Here is a 22,521-nt window from a genome sequence, read left to right as displayed (position 1 = left end):
GACACAAACCATACTAGGAAAAATTCCCTCCACAGAAAAACAGGCAACATTTTTCCTGTAATTTAGATGGCCAGTTGCCGGAATGATCTGTGGTTAAAATCTGAGTCAGAATTAGATTCTTGGTGGTGCACAAAAAAAAAGTCAGTTCTGATGTTTTGAAGCATTTATTTCACATTTTCTGATCCAGTAACACATTTCTGGTAGCCCTAACATTAACCTCGATCTTGATTAATAATTTACTGAACAATAAGTATAAAGCATGTCACCTCATGAAACCATATCAAACCATATTTTACTGTTTTATGTAATGGGTTTAATAATGGTAATTGTTAATGGTAGGTATAGTCACAGTGCATTACAAGGTGTTTGGTGTCTTCATGGTCTTGTGTGTAGTAGTTTAATGGAGGAGATAGAGTATTAAACTGTAACAAGAAATGGGATTTTTAAGAAAGGTTTAGAAAGGTCGGGTGGTTTTCCAAGGATGACTGGTAATTTTAGAGTACTCGTAAGAAGTTAAGGCATAATTGGATCATTTTAAGGGTAGGCTTTTTTACGGAAGTGTTGTAGTTTTAGATGAAGCTACTAGAAAAGTGGGAGAGATTTAAACGATACCATTCTGAGAAAAGTGGCACTGTTTTATAGGTAGTCTTTAAGGAGGTAGGGTTGTTTTATAAGTAGTCTTTAGGGAAGTAAGGTACTTCTGAGGTCATCCAATGCAGAACTAGAAGTCTGAGTCTGGAAGACCATAGGAAGCTATTTATAAATCCATATCATGTTACACAACTGAAGGGTCACCACTGCTTGCCGTGTGCCTGGCTACTTGGTTTGGAGTTTAACAGGAAGTTCGCAACCTGCAAGACAGCTGCTAGATGTAGTCAGCTGTTTTCATCTGTAAACACTCTCCCAGTTCTTCTAGTCTCCACCCTAACTGCCTTCCCAGCAGCCAGACACCCACAGACACACTTAGCAGTGGCCAGTAAAAACAATCCACAGACTTTAACCCATTTCCTTGATCTTCAAACCAATGCAATCAGTTGTTCAGTCTCCATTTGGGTTCTATATCACCAGCAGTTTGTTGTGCACAGATGCACAGATTTAAAACAAAACTGCTTCTAGCTGTGAATGAGTGTGTGAATATGTGTGTGTGTGTGTGTGTGTGTGTGTTTGTGTTTGTGTGTGTGCAATATACTGGCATCAATCTATAGAGTGATAAAGACCTTTCTGAAGATAAAAACTATTTTCTAACTCTTTTAGTTAATTGTTAACTGCATCCAGAACACTCTGCAAAATTCACGCCACTGAAGTCACTACTTCCTGGTCAGGGACCTGTCGATCCAAATCTTACTAGCCAAGTAAGATAAAATTGATTGAGAGTAAATTGCTGTTAATCCCCACCCAACAGGAGAGATTTGTGCCAGAATGGAAAACATAAACTTGTGGAATGTAAATGAAAACTCTGGCAGCACATTAATAAACTACGATTAGCGAAAACAAATCAAAGAAAAGAAGCCTTTCTAAATAGAAAAAACAACAGGTAGAATTTGTGCATTTGATAAGGAAATTAGCTGGTAAGTTTTACTCAGCATCATTGAGACTCTGCCACAGTTCTTATGGAGAATTTGTCTGTCGCAGTTGCTTTTTTTTTTGTAGGCAAAACCCAGCAAGCTTCATTATGTTTTTTGTATGAAAAGTGATCTGTTACATGGTATGTTGCTTTCTTTACTGGGATACAAACATTTTTCCCTGTAACATTTAATTTAAGTTGAAAAAGTAATGTTTGGTAATATGAAAGGCTTTTGAACTGACTCAGTAATGCAGACGTCATAAAATAAACATCTATAACCAAATTTCTACAAAAGAAAAAAAATATGGTGCCTAGGATTTACAGAGAATTGTATTTACTAGTGAAGCTTGTAATAATCTTGTAGTATTTTTATTCAATAAATGATGAAACAGTTCTTGTTCTTGTTTTTTTGTGTATGCAGGGAATAATATTTAGATTCTCATTAAAGCCTCCAATTATGTCGGTACTTTGTTTGATTTACAGGAGTTATAGAGAATTGCGGAAACAATTAAGGCATAATTTGCACTGCTTTATATGTGTTCAAACTCTTTGCAATAGCAGTTTTAAAGTAGCTACCAAAAGGAGAAGTACTCATAATGTAACTAACTGTTAGTGTATTGATGATTTTCCATGTGTGTGTGTAGGAACGTGTGATTGCTGGTGATTATTATTAACTGTAGGCCGGTAAAGGAAACAAGCTCTCAGTAACTACGAAATCTGTTATAAGCTTTTTCCTGTCTTCCATAGTCTATAAATAGGCATCTCATCATCTTTCTCTCTCTCCCTCTCTCTCTCTCTCTCAAAGTTTATCTCAGTCTGTCCCCGTTTTATATTTCCCAATTGGACCATAATAGGGTTGTTCCTCCCTGGAGAGCTCTGATAACTTAATGGTGGGGGAATTACTCTAGTCTCTGCTGGTGTGTGCGTCAACGGCACTTACGTCTGTTTTCACCCGCACTGCTTAGACACATAATCTCTCTCTCACACACACACACACACACACACACACACATGGCTCCAGTGACCCAGGTTTTCATTCATCCAGTTGTGCAATTGTGTTAAAGGCTTTTCATTTTGAGGTCACTCTCCATGTCTCACTTCTGTTTCTTTGTTTTTTAAAACATTTTTCCCAGCTCTCATGCTGAGATGTACCTTGCTTTGTTAGAAATTAAGCAGATCCATTATACTTGAACGTACAGTAATATCACTCTTAGAATATGTGTTTGATCAGAGAGAATAAGTACCATGTGAGGTAAAGAGGTTTCTCCACAAATAAGAGTGGTAAGATTATGTCATATGTAACTGGCTTTGCATTAGCGTTTGCTTTATGTGAACTTCTAGAAAAGGCCTCCATGATAATGTAGAACAAATCTATTTGTTCAGATTCATATGAGTCAAGAGTATGGGTTTGGGTAAAGTTCAGGCTTAGTCGTCTTATGACTCCATTTGTATGAATTTGCTCCTAATTGTTTATCTGGTGAGAGAGGGATCAGTGTTGACCTCCAGTATTGCAGAAATACATGTTCTCTCTCTCTCTCTCTCTCTCTCTCTCTCTATCTCTCTCTCACTTTCTCTCACTCTCTTGTTGTCTCCTTCTTGTCCTTGGTTCAGTGAAGCTTGTGGTAGGAGTGGCGAGCAGCCCAGCTCTTTACAGCATGCATCCTGCTCCTGACAGATTGTGTTAGTTCCTGCTGACACACACACACACACACGCACACACGCACGCACGCACGCACGCACACGCACGCACGCACACGCATGCACACACACACAAACAGGCAGAGAGAAAGAAATCTATTTGCCACATGCTATTTTGGTATTTTAGGGACTGTGACACACCCAGACTGGCAGGAACAGAGAACATACACACACACACACACACACACACACACACACATGCACACACATGCACAGATAGAGACACAGTCTCTATGGGGATAGATGCACAAAAAACATGCCAATGCCTCATGTAGTTACATTTTCTAAAACCAGACATTTTTAACCCACGTATTTCAATTCACTCTGTCGGTGAATCACTATTATTACTTTAAGCAAGCAATGCATGTGGGTTCATGAAATCACAAGACTGCAGTAGACTGAGGACTGACCTCAGCATACACTATATTTCTCTTTCTGTCTCTTTCTCGCATTATTATTATCATTATTATTATTAATGCCGATTAATGAAGGTAATGAAAACAGTTTTATGGTCCATTAAATTAACTTTAAAGAGTCATTTTATTGCACATTATATATATATATATATATATATATATATATATATATATATATGTATATATATATATATATATACACACACACACACACACACACACACTGCATCTGGAAAGTATTCACAGTCTTCACTTTTTCCACATTTTGTTATGTTACAGCCTTATTCCAAAATGGATTAAATAAATTATTTTCCTCAAAATTCTACAAACAATACCCCATAAGGACAACGTGAAAGAAGTTTGTTTGAAATCTTTGCAAATTTATTAAAAAGAAAAAAATAAAAATAAAAAAGCACATGTACATAAGTATGCACAGCCTTTGCTCAATACTTTGTTGAAGCACCTTTGGCACCAATTACAGCCTCAAGTCTTTGAGTATGATGCTACAAACTTGGCAATTTTTGGGCAGTTTCTCCCATTCTTCTTTGCAGGACCTCTCAAGCTCCATCAGGTTGGATGGGGAGGGTCGGTGCACAGCCATTTTCAGATCTCTCCGGAGATGTTCAATCGGGTTCAAGTCTGGGCTCTGGCTGGGCCACTCAAGGGCATTCACAGAGTTGTCCTGTAGCCACTCCTTTGTTATCTTGGCTGTGTTCTTAGGGTTGTTGTCCTGTTGGAAGATGAACCTTCACCCCAGTCTGAGGTCTAGAGTGCTCTGGAGCAGGTTTTCATCAAGGATGTCTCTGTTTTGATTGCTGCATTCATTTTTCCCTCGATCCTGACATCCCCACAGCATGATGCTGCCACCGCCATGCTTTACTGTAGGGATGGTATTGGCCAGGTAATGATTGGTGCCTGGTTTCCTCCAGATATGACGCTTACCATTCAGGTCAAAGAGTTCAATCTTTGTTTCTTCAGACCAAAGAATTTTGTTTCTCATGGTCTGAGAGTCCTTCAGGTGCCTTTTGGCAAACTCCAGATGGGCTGTCATGTGCCTTTTACTGAGTGGCTTCCATCTGGCCTCTCTACCATGCAGGCCTGATTGGTGGAGTGCTGCAGAGATGGTTGTTCTTCTGGAAGATTCTCCTCTCTCCACATGCTGGAGCTCTGTCAGAGTGACAATCGGGTTTTTGGTCACCTCCCTGACTAAGGCTCTTCTCCCCCGATCGCTCAGTTTGGCCGGGCGACCAGCTCTAGGAAGAGTCCTGGTGGTTCCAAACTTCTTCCATTTACGGATGATGGAGGCCACTGTACTCACTGGGACCTTCAATGCTGCAGAAATATTTCTGTACCCTTCCCCAGATCTGTGCCTCGATACAATCCTGTCTCGGAGGTCTACAGACAATTCCTTGGACTTCATGGCTTGGTTTGTGCTCTGACATGCATTGTTAACTGTGGGACCTTATATAGACAGGTGTGTGCCTTTCCAAATCATGTCCAATCAACTGAATTTACCACAGGTGGACTCCAATCAAGTTGTAGAAACATCTCAAGGATGATCAGTGGAAACTGGATGCACCTGAGCTCAATTTTGAGTGTCATGGCAAAGGCTGTGAATACAATACAATTATGTACATGTGCTTTTTTTGTTTTTTATTTTTAATAAATTTGCAAAGATTTCAAACAAACTTCTTTCACGTTGTCATTATGGGGTATTGTTTGTAGAATTTTGAGGGAAATAATGAATTTAATCCATTTTGGAATAAGGCTGTAACATAAGAAAATGTGGAAAAAGTGAAGCGCTGTGAATACTTTCTGGATGCATTGTATGTATATACATACATACATATATATATATATATATATATATATATATATATATATATATATATATATAAAACACGATGGGCGAAGCTCAATTATATGTATACCACACTAGTGGAATGTTCGTTGCCTTTTTTTATATTTATTATTATTTTTTTCTTTAATTTTTTATTTTAAACATCCATTTTCTGTACCGCTTATCTATACTGGTTCGTGGGGAACATTGAGCCTATCCCAGGAGGCATGGGGCACAAGGCGCACAAGGCAGGGGACAATCCATCACAGGGCACACACACTACGGACACTTTGGACATGCCAATTATCCTACGACGCATGTCTTTGGACTGGGAGAGGAAACCGGAGTACCCAGAGGAAATCCCCAGAGCACGTGGAGAACATGAAAACTGTGCACACACAGTGCAACGGTGGGAGTTGAACCCTCAACCCTGGAGGTGTGAGGCAAACATTCTAACCACTAAGCCACTGTGCCCCCAGTAATAATAATAATAATAATAATAATAATAATAATAATTCCTTAGATTTATATAGTGCTTTTCTAGACACTCAAAGCACTTTACATTGTATGGGGGGGGGGGGGGCTATCTCCTCAACCACCACCAGTGTGTAGCATCCATCTGGATGATGTGACAGCAGCCATAGTGTGCCAGAACGTCCACCACACACCAGCTACTGGTTTAGAGGAGAGGAGAGTGATGTAGCCAAACCAAGGATGGAGATTATTAGGAGGCCATGATACATAAGGGCCAATGGGTGAATTTCACCATGACACTGGGGTTATACCCCTACCCTTTATGAGAAGTGTCGTGGGATTTTTAATGACCACAGAGAGTCAGGACCTCGGTTTAACGTCTCATGTGAAAGACGGTTTGTTCAAGTATAGTGTCCCTGTCACTATACTGGGGCATTAGGACCCACACAGACCACAGGGTGAGCACCCCCTGCTAAACTCCCTAATACCACTTCCCGCAGCAACCTTAGTTTTCCCCAGGAGGTCTCCCATCCAGGTACTGGCCAGGCTCAACCCTGCTTTAGTGGGAAACCAGGTGAGAGCTGCAAGGTGATATGGGTCTGGTAGCTTAATGTCTATCATGTTTGCTAAAACCACTCTACCCTGTGTGTGCAGAGTTTGCGTGTTCTCCCCATGCTTTGTGGGGTTCCCTCCGGGTACTCCGGTTTCCAAAGACAATGTGCGTAGGCTGATTGGCATTTCCAAATTGTCCATACTGTGTGTGAATGGGTGTGTGAATGGGTGCCTGAATAGGCTCTAGCCTCCCTGTAACCCTGTGCATGGATAAGTGTGGAAAATACATTGATGGACACTCATTTTCAAAACATAAATGTGTAGGTGAAAAACAACTGGAATTATGAATTGATACTAAGGCTGAGTTTTTTTTCACGAAGAGAAAATGTCAAAAAGTCGTCATTATCATATCCAAAACATTCAGAGGAGTCATGAAGAGTCTAAAAATATACAGCACCCAATTTTATATCTTGTGTTTTTATCAGCTGTGCTTTTTTTTTTTTTTTTTATAGAAGTCAGAATTACAGTAATGTGATGTGCAGTGAGTAGAGACCACACACACGACTAAGAGGATACAAAGAGGCAAACTAATATGGAACTAACACAGAACAGGTGTACACAATCAGGCAACAGACTAATGATATGATACAGCAGAGAATGGACCAAAACTTAAAGGCACATGGCATTTTAAACAAAAGTACATGAAAAACCAAAAACAAAACACATGATGCAAAAGCAGTGCTCAACTGTGGAATTGTGATAAGCCTATTTTGTTTACAGATTCAGTGAGATCAAGTCCAAATACTGTTTTTACCTCGAATCAGAAACACTCTTGGTACATGAAGCTAATGAAATAATCCCCCCTCCCCCTCTTTATCTTTGTCTCTCTCTAGGTGAGCACTTGCGAGTGTGTCCACAAGGCTACACCTGCTGTACAAGCCAGATAGAGGAGAATCTGTCCAACCTAAGCAGGAAAGATTTTGAGGACCAAGTGAAAGGATCTGGGCACTCTTTACAGGTCTCCCTCAATAGCCAGTACAAAAGCTTTGATGGTAAGTTGCCAGTGAGCCTGGCTTGTTCCTGGAGTGAAACTTAAAATCATGGCCTAGATCTAAGATGTCCTCCCTGTTATGGGATTGCAGAAAATAGCACTTACATTTTTTAATTGGCTGCTTACAAAAGGAATGAAATTATATTGGGAATAGCTATAGTAATAACCTGTCAAAGGTAATAACAGTAAGTTTATTGGTCCTTTGTTTAACAGCGGACATGATCGGTTTGTACATTTTCACAACTTTATATGGCAGCATATGAAATCCAAGACTACAATTTCCTTCCGTGTACAATATGTGTAGGTTTAAGACAGGCAAAGGGCACTAGAAAGGTCTCCATAAACAGTAGTATATTGAGGAAAGTGGTGTGTGGTAGTGAGAGACTGGTGATACAGATCTTTCACTTAATGAGGTTTAGCAGTGAGTCTGTTGCTGTTTAGAGAGGGTTTTATGAGGCTTGCAAATCAAATTTGACAGATGGCCTGTGTGGGTGTGTGTGTGTGTGGGTGTGTGTGTGAAGACATTATTACACTCTTCCCTACATAGGGTGTGATTGGACAGACTGGGGAAGTTAAGTAGTTGATGAAAGCATGAAAAGCATGCGAAAGCATGAAAGCAAAAAACATTCATAGAACAAGTGAGTGAGAAAGAAAGAGAGTAGTGTTTAGTCTCAAGTAGTGTCAGTGGTGTCAAGGCAAAATCAAGGAAAGTCTACAATATTAGGAGGAGCTTACAATTTTTGAAAATTTCCACAGATTTGGGCAAGATGCGTTATGTGATATTATCACAGCTCACTTTCAGCCAAAGCCCTCTTCGATTAATGTCCATCGATCATGAGTACAGCTGAAAGGTCTCGTTTACCAACAAACATCACTGCGAAAGACCGTGCAAAACAATTTCGTGCAGCTACAATTTCGCCAATTCAAGTAGTTTTCCACAAAAAAAGCACAATTTTTTTAAAAAAAGATCTGCAGCAAAAAGTATTTTTGGCCGCAACAATCACAAAAAGTCTGGAAAATGCTTTAGGGACTGATCTATATATTACACACACAATGACTCATACATATATATATATATATATATATATATATATATATATATATATATATATATATATATATATATATATATATATATACTAGAGTATTTATTGGTTTAGGCATTGTATTATTTTAATTTTTTTGCATGGGATGGACCTTGTACGTATGAAACAATGATCAGAAAGAAAACAAACAATCAAACAAACATGCACACACCATATCTACAGCAGAATTGTAATGCCAAGATGAAAAGGGCTCAAAAAGCAAGTCAACCATGTTATAAGTCCTGTGTTACTTTGTGTGTTTGTGCTTGTGTGTGTACATTAGTGTAGTATATATTCATAGTGTGAGTGATATGCAGTTGTTTAGGAAAGTAAGTTTTTCCCAAACTCCCTTTCAAATCCATCGTTAGTCTTAAACACACACACACACACGCCGAGGTTTCAGCCCACCTGTCTCAGGTCAGAAACAATATTATTTTACAGTTATTTTCTCTGTCTGGCAGACCACAATGGCACACTACAATGTGTCAATGTGTGTGTGGCTTGCATTTTTATATTTTTGAATACCAAATGTGTGTGTTCCTCTTCTTTCCTCCACTGCTTAACAGTGATGTCTCATGCTTGACACTATAGGAGGTATACAGAGGGGCGCTCGCTCGCTCGCTCTCTCTCTCTCTCTCTCTCACTCACACACAGAGACACACACACACACACACACACACACACACACACAAGTTTGTGGTCAGAATGCTTGGGCAGTGATTATTTTCCATGGCCATGGATGTGGAATGGAGGGCTAGACCAGAGAATCTGCTTTTGGACTGTGTGTGTCACCATTAAGGCTAGGCTAAAATTGCTTGATGTCTTGACATTCTTAGTTTTGAAGTCAAAAGTAAAACACAAAGTCCAGCTATGGACACATACAGTATCTCACGAAAGTGAGTACACCCCTCACATTTTTGTAAATATTTGATTATATCTATTAATGTGACAACACTGAAGAAATGACACTTTGCTACAATGTAAAGTAGTGAGTGTACAGCTTGTATAACAGTGTAAATTTGCTGTCCCCTCAAAATAACTCAACACACAGCCATTAATGTCTAAACCGCTGACAACAAAAGTGAGTACACCCCTAAGTGAAAATGTCCAAACTGGGCCCTAATTGTCAATATTTTGTGTGGCCACCATTATTTTCCAGCACTGCCTTAAACCTCTTGGGCATGGAGTTCACCAGAGCTTCACAGGTTGCCACTGGAGTCCTCTTCCACTCCTCCATGATGACGTTACGGAGCTGGTGGATGTTACAGACCTTGTGCTCCTCCACCTTCCGTTTGAGGATGCCCTACAGATGCTCAATAGGGTTTAGGTCTGGAGAAATGCTTGGCCAGTCCATCACCTTCACCCTCAGCTTCTTTAGCAAGGCAGTGGTGATCTTGGAGGTGTGTTTGGGGTCGTTATCATGCTGGAATACTGCCCTGCGGCCCAGTCTCCGAAGGGAGGGGATCATGGTCTGCTTCAGTATGTCACAGTACATGTTGGCATTCATGGTTCTGTCAATGAACTGTAGCTCCCCAGTGCCAGCAGCACTCATGCAGCCCCAGACTATGACACTCCCACCACCATGCTTGACTGTAGGCAAGACACAACTGTCTTTGTACTCCTCACCTGGTTGCCGCCACACACGCTTGACACCATCTGAACCAAATAAGTTTATCTTGGTCTCATCAGACCACAGGACATGGTTCCAGTAATCCATGTCCTTAGTCTGCTTGTCTTCAGCAAACTGTTTGCGGGCTTTCTTGTGCATCATCTTTAAAAGAGGCTTCCTTCTGGGATGACAGCCATGCAGACCAATTTGATGCAGTGTGTGGCGTATGGTCTGAGCACTGACAGGCTGACCCCCCCCACCCCTTCAACCTCTGCAGTAATGCTGGCAACACTCATACGTCTATTTCCCAAAAACAACCTCTGGATATGATGCTGAGCACGTGCACTCAACTTCCATGGTCGACCATGGCGAGGCCTGTTCTGAGTGGAACCTGTCCTGTTAAACTGCTGTATGGTCTTGGCCACCGTGCTGCAGCTCAGTGTCAGGGTCTTGGCAATCTTCTTATAGCCTAGGCCATCTTTCTGTAGAGCAACAATTCTTTTTTTCAGATCCTCAGAGAGTTCTTTGCCATGAGGTGCCATACTGAACTTCCAGTGACCAGTATGAGGGAGTGTGAGAGCAATGACACCAAATTTAACACACCTGCTCCCCATTCACACCTGAGACCGTGTAACACTAACAAGTCACATGAACAAGGGCTGTGTGTTGAGTTATTTTGAGGGGACAGTAAATTTACACTGTTACACAACAGTGTACACTCACTACTTTACATTGTAGCAAAGTGTCATTTCTTCAGTGTTGTCATATGAAAAGATATAATCAAATATTTACAAAAATGTGAGGAGTGTACTCACTTTTGTGAGATACTGTAATCTTTTATTTTTGCCCGAGTGTTATTTGACCCTTTTTTAAAATTATTTATTTCTAAGTAAAATTTTTGGATTCCTGGAGTTTTTCTATGCACAAAATGACATAATCAATAGATTAAGCAGTTAACAGCTTTTGACTGTGGTCAGTGCTACAGGTAATCTGTCCTCCAAAGCTATCACTAACCTCATATAATCTTTTCTGTCATGGTGAGTGTATTTTTCATACGTTTCTAGTTTTTCTGTAGAGCGTTATGGAAATCCATTACACTGGCTTCAAATTGATTTTTCCTCATTACAATTTCTAGTCTCATTAGCAATCACTCGGAATGGTGTTTGCAAATTAGCTTTAAACACTTGCTCTGTGGTATTGCTCAGTAGTGACACTTACCTCTCATGCTCCTCACTGGCCATCTAGCCAACCAGCAGCTGCTGTGCTGTTAGTATGGTTGAGTGGTTTCCACCATGCTGCATGCTTAGATCCTGAGCTTGCTAAGTAAACTGGCCTCCACTAGCGTGCATGCTAGCACTGGAGTCGTGGTCCCTTATGAGCTCCTCTCATTCTCTCTGCTAGGTCCAGTTCTCCATCTAGCAAGCATTAGTGTTGTTGAGTATGTTTTCCTTGTACTGTTCAGTGGTGAGCTTGATATGTTATTAGATCACTAACACACAACTTTGGGAGTACCGTGAGTTTCCCTTTGTTCAGTAATTCTTAAAATACATTTACCTAGATATAAATGAAAACAGAAAAAAAAGAATTTTCCTCTGAATACGTTATTAATGACAGTGAATAACTGGCTGTTGGAAAAACGCACGAACAATCACACAGTTGACAAGTAACTAATTCAATGTGCCAAAGATTTCATGTTGCCTAGAGCAATGAAATCATGCAAATGGAAATTGTCCTCAGAGTACTAAGAATGAACACACCATTACAAATAAATGAATTCATTTGTAAACAAACTCCAAAAAAATCATAAAATTGGGAACGTTAGCTCACTTACTAGCAAACACGGCTAATGTTAGAATTTATACAAAGCAGTTAGCATAACGTTAGCTCACCAGCTAATTTTAGCATTTACACACAGTGGTTAGTGGAACGCTAGCTCACTTCGGCTTATTTTATTATTTGCACACAGCAGCTAGTGTAATGTTAGCCCCCTTTGGCTAATCTTAGTATTTAAACACAGTGGTTACCATAATGTTAGCGTGCTTCAGCTAATTTTAGTATTTACACACAATGGTTAGTATAAGGTTAGCTCGCTTTCTAGCAAACAAGAAATCTTTAAAGATTAAGTTAAAGAATTTAGGTTAAATGAATTGTCACTAATCTTTGTGTATTCTGCAGTGAAAAATAGGAATTAACTGGCACACAACATTACTTACGGTACTACCGTATTTGTGAAAATACAGTGGCATTGGCTGTATTTTGACACTTTAATGTCACGATACTACCGTAGTACCAGTATACCGTCCAACCCTACTGTCATGTTTGTGACTGCATACAGTACCGCTAACAGGTTGTTCATCACAAAGATGTTTGAAGATGTGAAGTTGATGACCACATGCCTCAGGGGTTATTCTGTAGCAGCAGTTTCTTTGCTAGACAGGGGGTAAACATGAGAGCAAAGTGTTAAAACACCTGGCAGAAGGTCTATGGCACAGGTAAATGGCTACAATGGAGCCAGTGGCAATGGTTGTTGCACTCAGCTGACCAGGCTACACAAAGCCATTGTTTCATAATGATCATATTCTACTTGCACTAACATTGCCTGTATTTTTATCAGCCTTCCCTGAGCCCAGAGGATGTCATCTATTGCTTGTTCTTGTAGAGGTGGCTTGCATGGCTACCTCTAATCCTTAACCCTACTGTACAAGCAGCATTCGAGCGCTGCTTTTTTGTCCTCCGGGGTCTGATGCATCTGGCAATTTCCATGAGCTTTGGGGATCCAGCTGTGGGAAAGCAGTGGTAGCCTAATAGCTTCTGAAATGATGGTGTTCCCAGAGCAGATTGCCTATTCGCATGGCAAGGCAGATGAGCTGGTCAGGGGATAGGGACTCGTGGCTGCAAGATAGCTCAGTTTGTAACTTCTCACACAATCTTCAAGGCTGTTATGAGTGCCAGATCATTCTATACACCCTCATGCAATGTGCAGAACATCGGCCCCTAGTCTGCTGCTGTACTTCATTTATTCAGAGCTTTAGCAATAAGACATGCCCATAAATCTTAGTTTTTCTATCATCATCATTTTTTCACCACAAAAAGAATAAATCATAGTTTGCACACCAACACACCCACCCTGCCACACATATATAGTTATGATGAGACTAAGGCAAAGTTCGGAATCACACAACTCTATACTTATTGTCTCTGTTGAATCTGTGAAACATACGTTCACAACATTTAATTATGTGGTTGCTGGCTTGCAGAAACACTTCATTTAATGATGTTTCCCTGAGGAATGTGGAAGACAGTGATGACAAAAGCAAAGTGGACATTTTACAAAGACAGATTCTGTTACTACACAGATAAAATTATGCAGAGTTAAGGCACCTGGGACTTTGACTTGGCCTTGTCATTACTATATGTGTTGCATTGTGTGTGTGTGTCTGTGTGTGTCTGTGTGTGTCTGTGTGTGTCTGTGTGTGTCTGTCTGTGTGTGTGTGTGTGTGTGTAAGACATTATTTTATTCTTCTTGTGGAACAAAATGATGACTGATGATAGGAAAAATGGGGGTGTTGTATGCTATCTTTAGTACTGCTCAGTACACTTCTCTATAAAGTGTTTATGGAATAAAGAATAAACAATTGAAAGCTACATTAATAGAATGATGGTGGGGCAAATGACTAGATTTAAAACTACACAATTTAAACTACCATAGTATCTATCTATCTATCTATCTATCCATCTATCTATCTATCTAACTGTCTATCTATCTCGCAAGTCAAAGGTCAAAAAGGTTGCTTTATTGGCATGACAAATATTAACATATTGCTAAAGCTTGGGTACAAACAAATTAGAAAATAACTACAGAAATAAATAGAAACAAATGTACATGCATTCAACACTAAAGTCAAGCAGAAATACTAGTAGCAAGGCTCATAGAACCCTGAAAGGAAAATTTTTTTAATTAACATAAAAGAGAGGAAAGAAAGAAAAATACACATACAAATGTATATATGTATACATACATATAAATAAAGATGCACACGTATATACCTACTTCTACACACATTTACATACACAAAAAAGAAGAAAAAAATATATGTACATACAGTATATCACAAAAGTGAGTACACCCCTCACATTTTTGTAAATATTTGATTATATCTTTTAATGTGACAACACTGAAGAAATGACACTTTGCTACAATGTAAAGTAGTGAGTGTACAGCTTGTATAACAGTGTAAATTTGCTGTCACCTCAAAATAACTCAACACACAGCCATTAATGTCTAAACCGCTGGCAACAAAAGTGAGTACACCCCTAAGTGAAAATGACCAAATTGGGCCCAAAGTGTCAATATTTTTTGTGGCCACCATTATTTTCCAGCACTGCCTTAAACTTCTTGGGCATGGAGTTCACCAGAGCTTCACAGGTTGCCACTGGAGTCCTCGTCCACTCATCCATGACGACATCACGGAGCTGGTGGATGTTAGAGCCCTTATGCTCCTCCACCTTCCGTTTGAGGATGCCCCACAGATGCTCAATAGGGTTTAGGTCTGGAGAAATGCTTGGCCAGTCCATCACCTTCACCCTCAGCTTCTTTAGCAAGGCAGTGGTGATCTTGGAGGTGTGTTTGGGGTCGTTATCATGCTGGAATACTGCCCTGCGGCCCAGTCTCCGAAGGGAGGGGATCATGGTCTGCTTCAATATGTCACAGTACATGTTGGCATTCATGGTTCCGTCAATGAACTGTAGCTCCCCAGTGCCAGCAGCACTCATGCAGCCCCAGACTATGACACTCCCACCACCATGCTTGACTGTAGGCAAGACACACTCGTCTTTGTACTCCTCACCTGGTTGCCGCCACACACGCTTGACACCATCTGAACCAAATAAGTTTATCTTGGTCTCATCAGACCACAGGACATGGTTCCAGTAATCCATGTCCTTAGTCTGCTTGTCTTCAGCAAACTGTTTGCGGCCTTTTTTGTGCATCATCTTTAGAAGAGGCTTCCTTCGGGGATGACAGCCACGCGGACCAATTTGATGCAGTGTGTGGCGTATGGTCTGAGCACTGACAGGCTGACCCCCACCTCTTCAACCTCTGCAGCAATGCTGGCAGCACTCATACGTCTATTTCCCAAAGACAACCTCTGGATATGACGCTGAGCATGTGCACTCAACTTCCATGGTCGACCATGGCGAGGCCTGTTCTGAGTGGAACCTGTCCTGTTAAACCGCTGTATGGTCTTGGCCATCGTGTTGCAGCTCAGTGTCAGGGTCTTGGCAATCTTCTTATAGCCTAGGCCATCTTTCTGTAGAGCAACAATTCTTTTTTTCAGATCCTCAGAGAGTTCTTTGCCATGAGGTACCATGTTGAACTTCCAGTGACCAGTATGAGGGAGTGTGAGAGCGATGACACCAAGTTTAATACACCTGCTCCCCATTCACACCTGAGACCTTGTAACACTAACAAGTCACATGACACCGGGGAGGGAAAATGGCTAATTGGGCCTAATTTGGACATTTTCACTTGGGTGTACTCACTTTTGTTGCCAGAGGTTTAGACATTAAGGGCTGTGTGTTGAGTTATTTTGAGGGGACAGCAAATTTACACTGTTACACAAGCTGTACATTCACTACTTTACATTGTAGCAAAGTGTCATTTCTTCGGTGTTGTTACATGAAAAGATATAATCAAATATTTACAAAAATGTGAGGGGTGTACTCACTTTTGTGAGATACTGTATATGTATGTATATAAAATGTATAATAGTGTGTGTGTGTGTGTGTGTGTGTGTGTGTGTGCTTGTGACATGGTCACTCACTGTCCCTCATCTGGTGGCAGGTGTGTGTGTACTGTGTTGTTAGTGTGCAGTTCTCTCTGTGCTCCCCCAGTAGGTGGGGCAGTTTGTCAGGGTCTGAGAGGCAGCTAAAGTCAGGGATGAACTTGTTCATTTTGCTGAAGAATTTGGTTTGAATATGGTTATATTTAGTGCAGTCAGTGAGGAAGTGCCGATCTGTCTCTGTTTTATTTAGTGTGCACTTCTGACACGGTCTCTTCTCTCGGGGCAGCCAGGACTGTCTTTGTCGGCCTGTCTCGGTAGCCAAGCGGTGCTCGCTGAGTCTGTACTTCGTCAAGGTGTTTCTCAGTTTTGGATCCATCACCATGCTCAGATAATCTGCCACGCTGTACTATCTGTTCAGGGCCAGATAACACTGCATTTTACTCTGGAGTTTAGTTTGGGTTTCCCAATAGGCCAAATAGTTTGCTTTCAGTTTGTGTAATTTGGTTCATTCTAATAGGGTTTACAAAATTCTTCTGTTCCTGAGTCTTTACTGTGTTAGTGTGTGTTGGTGGTGTGTTAGTGTGTGGTAGTGGGGTTGTTGTGCAGTGACTCAGGACCAGTTGGATGAGAGGACTGGTGTCTTTGCTCAACTCAGTACTGCAGAGCTTTATAATTATGAGTGTGGGTCGCTCTCTTTTAGATGTTTCCAGAATTTGATTGCCCTTTTTCGTATTTTTATAATTAGTGGATATCGGCCCAATTCAGCTCTGTATGCATTGTTCGTGGTGTTTCTGTGAACCTTTAAGATAACTCCACATACAGGATCTCAATTGGATGTTTTGTCCCATTTGGGGTATTGGTGATGTGTAAGTGGCCCCCACACTTATCACTTATCTCTCGCTCTCTCTCTCTCTCTCTCTCTCTCTCTCTCTCTCTCTTTGTCTACCTCCACATTTCCCTCTTTCCACAACACTCACACTTTGTATGCACACCCTACACAAGCTTCTCTCTTTCTCACGCACTCACTCACACAACACACACACACACACACACACACATACACACACAGAGACACACGTGCAGGCATAAACATACAGCATATACACTCCCAGGGTGATACAGTTTCAAACAAACACAACACACACTCACACAAATTCTAATTCACACCCTCACATCACTAACACCTACAATAATAAACTGTAAACTTCAGTCACTCTCATGATAGCCATCAACCAAGTTGTATATGCTAAAAGGTGCATCTGAAGTGACACACGTTTGAGAGTGCAGAGCTGTTTCATCAGTGCTAGTCTTTGGCAGACTAGTTTTGCACATAGTTTTATCTTAAACAGGTTTGGAAATCAATCAAATAAAACCTGATTAATTAAAAATTATGCTTAACATCCATGGCATTACAGTAGGGTGAGAAAGTCTGAGTCCTCGACCAAGATTTGTTATGAAAAACTGATCCATAATTCTACTTGGTTGATGATATAACAATATCATCATCCCTACACAATATTACACTGTGACAATATCCAGTGACGTTAATTGTCGATTACATTATGCTACCAGATCTGCAAATTTTATGTATTTTGCATTAATTTTGGGATTCTTTTTGTTTTTGTTTTATATCTTCATTCATCTTCAGTAACCACTTTATCCTGACCAGGGTCACCGTGGATCCCAGTAATGCACAGGTGTTTTGAACTTTACAATTTTAACAGACACTTCCTGTAAGCCCCCCCCACACACACCCCTTACCTCATCTTATGTGCTGTCCACTCTCACAGAGATGCTCACAGACTCTTTCACAGATGCTCACAGTGATGATCACAGGCTTCCATACTTTTTTGCAAATGTAAATGGAGTTCATTAATATGAAATAAAATCTATTGATGTATGTATTCGACTTGGCTAACTTTGGACCATTGGACAAGCATGTATCAAACACCTGCTAACTATTAAGAATGTGACGGAAGAATTTTGGTCAGAACAGGGCACACGGTGACTTAGTGGTTAGCATGTTCGCCTCACACCTCCAGGGTTTGGGTTTCGATTCCTACCATGGCCCTGTGTGTGCAGAGTTTGCATGTTCTCCCTGTGCTGTGGGGGTTACCTCCAGGTACTCTGGTTTCCTCCCCCAGTCCAAAGACATGCATGGTACCTCCCTCAGTCCAAAGACATGTATGGTAGGCTGATTGGCATGTCCAAAGTGTCCGTAGTGTATGAATGGGTGTGTGTATGTATGTGCCCTGCGATGGATTGGCATCTCATCCAGGGTGTACCCTGCCTTATGCCCCATGCTCCCTGGCATAGGCTCTAGGTTCCCCATGACCGTAAAAGTAAACGGTATAGAAAATGGATGGATGGATGGATGGTCAGAACAGCTCTTTAGGTTTTTGGCTAAAAGAGAAAAAAGGATTAAATTTTGACCCCAAAACATTAAATAGACCAATATATTACAAATAATGTTAATGGTAATGATAATAAGAAGCTGATTAAATATGTTTTGTTTTGTTTTTTGGACCAGCGCTCTCTTGCACTGTCCTGCTTAACAGTGAAAATGTCAGCTGTCATACCACCGCAACCAGTACCTCGATTTCCCAGAATGCACCACGAACTACAAACATGGCCATCAACAACTACACTTCCCAAACACACACACACAAACACTTTCAACATCCCCGGAGTTCTAATGAGAGACACCTGTTTCAAGTCACACTCACACTACTCCTTTTAAGAAAATCATTCATTCAAGTTGTGAAGTATATGCTCAGTTGCCTAGTGTCTCTGTCTATACCATGCCTTTATTACTGTGTCTGTTTAGTCTGGTTTTTGACTTTGCTTACGTTTATGACCTCGTCTCTTTGCCCTGCCCTGTTTGTACTGTTTGCCTGATCACCTGACCTCTACCTGTTCATGATTATTGAACTCTGCCTTATCCTTTGGACTTGTTGTTTTATGAAACTGCCATACCTGCACTTGCTTTTATCTGCGCCTCCATATCGTGACATCAGCCATTTGGATATCAGATAACCTACTTGTCAAAAGATTATGTCGAAATGTGCTGTTATGTTCTTTCTTGTGCATTCCTGCAGAATCACATAAAAAAACAACCATCCACTCAATGTTCAAGAAAATAGCAGTTTGTGATTACCACAGTTCCCAACTGCACTGATGGTAATATTATGTTCTCCCCTACCGTCCTTAAAAATAAAATCGTGGAGCTGCTTGTTTTCCTGCCTTTTAAAAGGTAGCGTTATTCTGGACGATTAAATCATTAATCATGATATTTTACAATGGAAAATTTAAAGCAAAAAATAAATATTGTACAAGCCTAATTGTAATATTCAAGAATATATTATTTAAAACATATTTTACCCATTTGAATATAACGTTAATATATGATTTCAAATTTTTGCACTTATTGCATGTTTTTATAATAAAATGGTAAAATATAGTTTTTATTAAAATGGTTAACCCTGCTCCTAACACATTATGTTCTCATCTATCATCTATCACATGATAATGCCGCACTTATATGTGCCTTAGTATAGTGCATTATACATTATTGCTATGCAACAACCTTTATTAACCTTCCCCAATGAAAATTATACCATGGCTGTAAAAATTATTAATTTCTAAATGGCTAAAAGGTTATTTATATTCTTGCACCTCAGTATACAGTATGCTCCCCAAGGAATTTTTGGTGGATCCTGATGCACACCTATAGTTTCAGCTACAATTACATTTATGATTCACTATGACCTTTGCTATTACAATTATTAAATTAATAATTTTAAGATGTATTATTCGTAGGGTATTGTGTAATTGTGTATTTATGTTTAATAAAAAGTGGCAAAAACTCCTGAAATGTAACCATAACAGCAGTTATATAGTGGTCGATTATTGGTATGAGGGAGTGTGTGAAAACTACATGAAATGACAATAAACTAGCTATTTTTAAACTATTTAATTCTGAATAAGTAATACATATTCACTGGTTTATTTGGAAAGTGGAGAACCCAGTGGAAACCAACTCGGACACGGAGGATTCTGCACAGACAGTACCCTGTGGCTCAAACCAGGGACCCTGGGGCTTATTATTATTATTATTATCTTTTATTGCTATTATTATTATTAATATTATTAATATTAGTATATCTTTTATTGCGATTATTATTATTATTATTATTATTATTAATAATAATAATAATAATAATAATAATAATGATAATAATACAATCAAATGTTTAATTACATAATTTCATTATGACTTATTACAGTTATATCCCATTGCCTTTACAATTTATTACATTTGATGTGTGAATAGTGGCATGGTCTCAAAACTATTAGAACTTGAGAGAGAGAGAGAGAGAGAGAGAGAGACAAAGAATTAGTAGCATTATTAGCTGATCAAATTAGGTGATGCCAGGGGAATTCTTTTTGATTAAACAGAACCTTGCATGAGAGCAATTTCCTTAATTGGAAATCACCTCTGATGATGTCATCCATCACAAGGACATCTGCTTCATTGTGCATTCTGATTTGCTGTTTCCTGTCACCATGAAAGTAATTTATGCCAAGACGGTAAAATTAATTTTATTGTATTTTGATTATTTGTAAGGGTTTTGGAAGCTCCAGTATATCAGATAATATAATGTGATTCCAGTAAGGCTTGAATTCTGTCAGGTACACAAACATATAATTGGATATTTTAATGATTTGTTTCAGCTAATGATATTTTGTTACAGTTTATTTCCTCTAATCCTAATAACATGGTGTAAGTCAACTTTCTGCCTTCTGAATAGCTTTGATCAGTCTGAGCTCTATTTTTGTGCAGGTGCAAGCATAACTTAGTGGTATAACCGTGACATATTGCTAATACGGTTGGAACCATATGAGATTTTTCAGTTCACAATATATAATTAACTGAATCAAAAGATTGTCTAAAATCACTAATTAAAAACCATGTGTCACCAAATGTACTGTCATCACAGAGACAAAGAATTGGCTGATATACTTAAATGCTAGGTCCTAGAGGCTCATACATAGAAAAGTGTACAGAAAAGATGACACAAAATTGTTGTAAGTTGTCAAGTTGTTCAGTGTATGTATCATTATGAAAATGTCTCAGAGCTGTGCACATTTTAAAGTTAATTATTAGATATTAGAACAACATACTTAACCAAACCTCCTGATTACGTACAATGCAGTGAAAAATTATTTCCTGATTTCTTCTGTTTTTGATATTGTATCGAGCAACAAAACAGCTATGGTTAAGCACAGGTTAAGCATGCTATTGTTTCTATAGTAACAGCTGATACATAGGACTTGCACAGTGGCTAATTATGAGTGAATATTAAAAAAATATTGTTGTTTAACAATGTAAAATATGTCATCATTGATGTGGAGACATTTATGGAAGGAGTTTCTGTTATTAGTGCTTTGAAACAGTGAAGGTTTCCCAGAAAGTCTTCAGCAGTTTACACTTTCCAGTTTCTCTGTAAAATGACAGGCTTTTTTGGTTTTTTTTCTGAGAGAGAGAGAGAGAGAGAGAGAGGCTGGTGAGAAGAGAATGACCGTTTATTACAGCTCTAATGTGAGTGAGAACAGGAACTAACTTGTCTCTCGGATGTTCCACAACATTAAATCTACCGATAAACTGTTAAAATGTGTGACATGTCATTCATTATTAAATTAAACATTGTAATTGTTGGCAAATCACTGTTGTATACAGTGCTGTGAAAAAGTATTTGATTTCTTCTGTTTTTGTGTACATCTCATACTACATTATTTCAAAAAATAAAACAAAATCTAAGATAAAACAAAGAAAACCTGAATAAACACAAAATATAGTGTTTAAATGATACTATTACTTTTTGAAGCAAAAATGTTATCCAATACCAACTGGGCCTGTGTGAAAATGTATTTACCCCCGTAGTTACTATTTCTCCAAATCTATGAAACTGCATTTATAATGGGGTTCAGCTACACTAGACACAACCAGGCCTGATTACTGCAAACCCTGTTCAATCAAATCAACACTTAAATAGAACTTTTTCAACAGCATGAAGTTGGTTAAAATGTCTTACCCTATGTAAAACTCTATGCCAAAGTTGGAAGAAATTCCAGAAATTATGAAGAAGAAGGTGATTGAAATACATAATATTTCAAAACTCTGGGACTCCAATGGTCCACACTGAGAACCATTATCTCCAAATGGAAAAACTCAGCACAGTGGTGAAACTTCCCAGAAGTGGTCAACCTCTCCTCCAAGAGCAAAGCAACTACTCATCCAGCAAGTAACAAAAGAGCCAAGGACATCAAAGGACCTACAGGCCTCTCTTGCATCAATAAAGGTGACTATTCATGACTCCCGAAAGACACTGGGCAAAAATGTCAATAGTGGCAAGGTAAAAACCACTGATAACCCAGAAGAACATTAA

General features: G+C 39.5%; 1 protein-coding gene across 1 annotated transcript in view; it reads left to right on the top strand.

Moving 5' to 3' along the window:
* The window catches only part of gpc1b (glypican 1b), a 142,757-nt gene that overhangs the window by 62,323 nt on the left and 57,913 nt on the right, over positions 1 to 22,521 (top strand). Inside the window, exon 2 of the mRNA XM_053652287.1 lies at positions 7,438 to 7,596. Coding sequence (XP_053508262.1) covers positions 7,438 to 7,596 — 159 coding nt within the window. The remainder of the gene's footprint in view (positions 1 to 7,437; positions 7,597 to 22,521) is intronic.

This window comes from Ictalurus furcatus, chromosome 20, assembly GCF_023375685.1.
Source record: "Ictalurus furcatus strain D&B chromosome 20, Billie_1.0, whole genome shotgun sequence".
Taxonomy (NCBI): domain Eukaryota; kingdom Metazoa; phylum Chordata; class Actinopteri; order Siluriformes; family Ictaluridae; genus Ictalurus; species Ictalurus furcatus.
Note: the sequence above shows the minus strand (reverse complement) of the source record. Positions and strands in the feature narration are given on the sequence as shown.